Here is a 5,489-nt window from a genome sequence, read left to right on the forward strand (position 1 = left end):
CAAGTTTGTTATTTTTCCTAGGAACTTGGCCACATATAATGACAAAATGCGAAGGTTTCTCAATTTTTTGATTTTTTTTGAATTTTTATGCCCGTTTCAAAATGCGGTCAAAACGGCGGGAATGACCGTTCCGAGCTAGTGGTTGAATCTTGAATTTTTTTTGCCGTTTCTCTGATTAAATAGATACTTATGTACCTAGAAATGATTTTTGGAAAAAATAAAGAGCAAACTATAAGGCAGCCGCAGTTCAAATTTGACCCGTTTCCAGCTGAATCGGCGGAAATTTGTCTTTTTCACCAGAGGTGGATAAAAACTTTTGACACCCAACCATTTGGTCGATTGTGCATTAAATATGTCCTAGTATTTTAGAAAGTTTATTTGGTACAATTTTGCAACAAATATATGGTAGGTCCTTCACAAAAAAACTCATTTCGGGCACTCAATGAGAGAAGGGAACGTACCACCGGGCGCCGTGGTGCTACGTTGGATCTCCCCGACGCTGCAATGGAGCTTCATCGGGCACCGTGGCGTTGCGTTGGAGCTCTTAGCACGCTGTTGAGAGCTGTAATGGAGCTTCGTGGGGATGTTATCGGTGCTGCGTTGAAACTTTTTCACGTTTGGTGCTGTCGTGACATATTGATGTGATCGAACGATAGCCAATGCGCAGATCGGGCGGCTAGCTAGGCAGATGATTTTAGACAAAATCATCTAGCTGACTCGTAGTTCTTTGCTTATTGTTAATCGATTAAGACCAATTTACATGGTCATAACATCATCAAAGCCTATACTTCCTTCTGATTGGTCTATGGACAGGTCACACGGATCAAGCATCACAGACCGTCGGATACCCCCAGATCCAACGGCCCACACACCCCTTACCTCTCACCCCTCATCCCACCCACAGCCCAACCACCCAAACCCTAACTCCCCTCCCACTCCAGCCGCCGCTGCCCCCTTCTCCCTCCCAGATCCAATCCAAGTCAGAACCCCTCGCCCTCCCGCCCCGGCCTCCATCTCCATTCCTGCGCATGTCGGCCACCTCCCTCCGGCGGAGTTCAACCCCCACCCCCAAGCACTGTTGCTCCACCCTCTCGCCCATCCACAGATCGAGCGAGGGGTGAGGCAACGCCCAGATCCATCGCCCCGCCGGAATGAGATGCAACACCAGATGCCAATCAGGACCTCGATCTGGATCGAGCAGGCGCTCTCCACCGATGGGGCTTGGGCTGGCCGGCGTCCCACGTTGACGTCCTCCTCCCTCTCGCTCCCGGCAACGTGCTCGGTCTCCGCAGCCGATGGCGCAGTCCGGCAACAACGACGCCACCTCGATCAGTACTCAGCTCGCGGCGGTAAGGGATCTCACCCCGAGATTTGATTCGGTTTTTCAATTTCCTCATGATTTGGTGCTGATTTGTGGTTTGTTGGCGCGCGCGCAGGAGGATGTGAAGGTGGAGAGGACGCCCGAGGAGGAGGAGGCCAGGCTAAGGTACCTCGAGTTCGTGCAGCAGGCGGTTGCGCAGGCTGTCTTGCTGGTCACCGCGGCCTGCGCATACGCCAAGCAGGACACCGGCCCGCTATGCCCCGGCGTCGACCACGTCGAGGGGACCGTCAAGGCCGTCATCGGCCCCGTGTACGACCGCTACCACGCCATGCCGCTCGATCTCCTCAAGAACCTCAACCTTATTTCTTAGTTTTATGCAAGGATCTACTATCCGATCTGTTCCTGGTCGTTGCTTTTCGCCACGGGAGCACCTAGCTGTTCTCTGCTTCTTGATTTCTCGTCGCATCTGCAGAGTGTTATCAGTCGTTATGCTGATGAAATGTCTTGTCTAATCTTATGGTGGATTGGTTTATCCTGTTAATTTTGGTTTTGCGAAGAAATACGGATGATGTTCTGACAATTTGATACCTAGAAATCAAGATGTTTTCCCTGTCTGTTGACCACAAACCTTGATAAGTTAAACCCAGGTGCATGATTTTATACCTGATATGATATGCATTTAAAACTGTACCTGTGTCCTAAACTCAAGTTAAGTATACCTGAGTATTCTCACGCTTGCATAATATGTGTGAGCTAGGTTTCAGTTGGCCTTTGTATTTATATTTTCGTCCTGTTTGTCATTTTGCTAGTCTCACTACGGTTAGCTCTAACAACCCAGTTCAATATTTCAGTTACGGAGTGGCCTGTCCTATGCCGTGTCCTGCCACTCAAACGTATTTTGGGGGCATGATCAACCATTTTATCATGATTGAATGAATAGCCCAAATTTGCTTCTACTTTTAAGCTAAAAATGTTTGTGTAGTAAACATTATATGCAAGATTGTTACTGCCATGCATGCACATTATACATTTTTTATTTGGTTAATGTTAATCAATACCGATCTAGGTGACTGTTCAATCAACATTTGCTGGAATCATGCACTGTGCTGGTGTTAGTCGCAATGATCAGTTTCAATAGCATGACCAGTACCTGAACATGATGCATATTTATTAACAAAAATGGTAATGCATTTTGCTCATACCAGGGTGCTCGATTTAGTCTGTTGCGAATGGTAATAGACCATGATAACTTGTATATTGGACCTGCCCCCTCTCTCTTTTTGACTCGCTCAATCTCTCTCTATCTTTTTGTAGGCGCCGCTGGATTCGAGGGTGGAGCCTGAGCCTCCACTGGAGCATGGATCAGACGTGCAGGAGGTGGAGCTCCGCATGGATCATGACATGGTCGTCGTGGGGGCTTGGATCATCAAGTCCGCAGGCGGCGTTGGGGGCGGTGCAGTGCCAGCTGCTGGACATAGTTCACCCTGGGTTGGTGTTGATGCACAAGGTTAGGAGGCGTTCGGGCCTGATTGATCTGTTCTGGAGCACTGCGCTTAGGTGGCTTGGCTTAGATGGCTGCGATGTGATGCTCATTTTGGGGTGTTTTGCAGGTGAATTTTGATGCCAAGACGGAGTACGACATGATCCAGAACTACAGGATTCTCCTGGATGTGTTCAACATGCTGTGGATAGGCAAGGTACGGGTGGTGATTCTCCTGGCTTAGGTCTCTACCCATGGATTTATCCGTGATTGTGTCTTGCATTTTGTCATCTGGGAAAGCAAATGTGATCTGTCTATACGGTAGTTCGGTTTATATATGCGGTGTGTGGGGATTCAATCTGGAACAGTTGTGTGTGATTGAAGGTGATTCGATAACTGACTAAATTTGCTGTGCAGCATTGAAATTATGCTCATTGCTGTGTACAGTACTAAACTTGTACAATTCTTGTCCTGTTTCCACACAACATTAAGATTAGAGTCATGCTTTTTGAATGTTTTGCCGATTTTTATGGCCTGTGTGCTAGCAAACTGAGCTAAGGGTGCTTCATCTCTGTCCTTCAGCTTCTATTCTTATGACAATTAAATAGAGGATCTATTTTTCTCCCTACTTTGATTGGTTTCAATGATTTGACACAGTAGTTAACAGTTAACAGGTGCATTTAGTCTTGTGAACAAATCATGCTCCTACAGAGAAAAACTTCATTTCTCTATAAATTGACAGTAAACAGATTGATCATGTAAACAGGAACATTGCCAAGTTTGTTTCTGAACATTTATAACCTAGCAAATTTTAGACTGACTGAATTTTAGGGGTGTCAGATGTTCTGAAAATTTCTTTGAATGTGTGGCGTACACTGCATATTCTGAACATCACACAAATTTCTTTGAATGTGTGGCATACACTGCAAATTGGCAGATTTTATACTGCATCTAACTCTGAACCAACAGTTATTTAGTTACACGACATCTAGCTGGCAGGACAAAAAATGTTAATCAGTCCGCTCTCTCAAAGTTGAGTCTGTGTTAAGATGTCAAGAAACTGATTGTTTGTTGAAACAACCATCAGTCACTCTCAGATACTGTTGATTGCTTTCTGTTGCTAGTATAGTTCAAGCTTCTTTGCCATGTATCTCATTAGGATGTGAACAATCTACTACACGCTCACAAAGATTGACTTAAATTTTTGTCACATTGGGTTTGGCAGCAGTTGCTAATCTCTAGCATTTACCTCTTGTTGCAGACCAGGAAATGAAAGATCGCTCGACAAACGGCCGCTTCCAGACAGTTGGATCTGATCTTATACCCGCACACGAGAGCTACCGGAGCAGCAACAGATTAACAAGGACCCAAGCTGGACTCCCAAGTTCTTCGGTGAGCTGGCTCCATCTCCTACCCCTAGCTCCCTCTTTTCTGCTCCTATAGCATGCTTTGTTGGACTCATGCTCTGCTCCTACACAAGCTGGACTCATGCTTTGTTATACACTAGCAGCAGTACCTCATGTACATGTAATTGTACTCCCAGGGTGTTGTTCTTGTAAATTCTTCCATGTCTTGCTCTTTTGCTGGTGCTACTACACATGTCAGATTGTTAGCTGTACTTGTTTCCATCTCAAATTACTTGTCTTCTTGAACATATGCCTGATGCTTGGTGCATGTAGGATGTGCTTTGTGTGGACATCTATGCATTTGTTAAGATTTTTGTAGCACATTCTATGGCCTCAAAGATTGTTTATTTTATTTTCGTTCATACATGAGCACCGTTTTTATTGCCGTCAAGGGGTGAATTGATTTGATCATTAATATGTGGCTGGATGTGATGTTTTGCAGGCTCAAGGCGCTAAGGTGTTGGAGACGTGCCTATACTTGTTGAGTGTTTTATCTGTAGAGTGCTATATTGTGATTGGTGTAATATTGTATGGTTATATTGTGATTGGCGGAATGTAATAAACTTGATTGGTATATTGGTGATTTGGCTGTTATTTGAATATATTTAAAATGTGTTCTCTGATTGTATATCATTGAGTTACAAGTTGTGAAAAATTAAAACCTGATGTTTGGGACCTAGTGCCTAGAAGAATCTGACAATGTGCATCCAGTTGACTACAATAATCTGAAAATTGAATGTAACAAAAAAACCCGAAAATAAAAAATATATAGAATGTGAAAAGGCTGCACCTCAGAAAGCAAAAAAGGCCGAAACAATGGCCCAAGCCCATGTAGCTAGTAAAAAATAACAGGAAAAAATATATTAAAAAGGCCGAAGTGTTGGGCTCGGCCCATGTAAAATGCTGAATCGAACCGGGTTGATTCTTGTGCCACATCAGATTGCCACGTCGGATGCCTATGTGGCCTGGGGAGGCTGCTAGTGACCAAAACACAACAGTAGGCATATTTTGGTCGTAAACGTCTACGACCTTCTCACAGAGAAGGTCGTTAATTTCAGTTTACGACCGCCAGCTTTTGACCTTCTGTTTTTGGTCACAAAAAGGTCGCAAATGAAAAACAATGACCTTTCAGTGACCAATAGTCAAGGTCACAAGTTGACATATTTCTTGTAGTGAGCGGCCCGAATCCTTGTCGAACTCCCACTTGAGTTCGGTAGCATCTCCTGCACTGGCATCATCGACACCTGCATCTGTTTGGAAGTATCTGTGAGTCACGGGGACT

The 5,489-nt window shown here is 44.9% G+C and overlaps 1 protein-coding gene across 2 annotated transcripts; it reads left to right on the plus strand.

Moving 5' to 3' along the window:
• The first annotated feature begins 926 nt into the window (after positions 1-926).
• On the plus strand, positions 927-4,825 carry LOC125523063 (REF/SRPP-like protein OsI_017815). Of its 2 annotated transcripts, none has more exons than XM_048688105.1 (6): positions 927-1,349; positions 1,437-1,630; positions 2,636-2,828; positions 2,932-3,018; positions 4,063-4,328; positions 4,650-4,825. In XM_048688105.1, exons 1-5 carry the CDS (start codon positions 1,296-1,298, stop codon positions 4,072-4,074), a joined length of 540 nt encoding a protein of 179 aa, XP_048544062.1. In that variant the 5' UTR covers positions 927-1,295; the 3' UTR covers positions 4,075-4,328; positions 4,650-4,825. The 2 variants fall into 2 exon arrangements, with proteins under 2 accessions (XP_048544062.1, XP_048544063.1); XM_048688106.1 differs by having other exon boundaries at positions 4,063-4,193.
• Positions 4,826-5,489: the final 664 nt, after the last annotated feature.

This window comes from Triticum urartu, chromosome 7 (genome assembly GCF_003073215.2).
Source record: "Triticum urartu cultivar G1812 chromosome 7, Tu2.1, whole genome shotgun sequence".
In the NCBI taxonomy this organism is placed as follows: domain Eukaryota; kingdom Viridiplantae; phylum Streptophyta; class Magnoliopsida; order Poales; family Poaceae; genus Triticum; species Triticum urartu.

Bases quoted from the DNA above. Each gene is read 5' to 3' on its own strand.
- LOC125523063 (XM_048688105.1), top strand. From the start codon at position 1,296: ATGGCGCAGTCCGGCAACAACGACGCCACCTCGATCAGTACTCAGCTC. The intron at 1,350-1,436 runs GTAAGGGATCTC...GCGCGCGCGCAG, and splicing joins TCAGTACTCAGCTCGCGGCG to GAGGATGTGAAGGTGGAGAG. The intron at 2,829-2,931 runs GTTAGGAGGCGT...GGTGTTTTGCAG, and splicing joins GGTTGGTGTTGATGCACAAG to GTGAATTTTGATGCCAAGAC.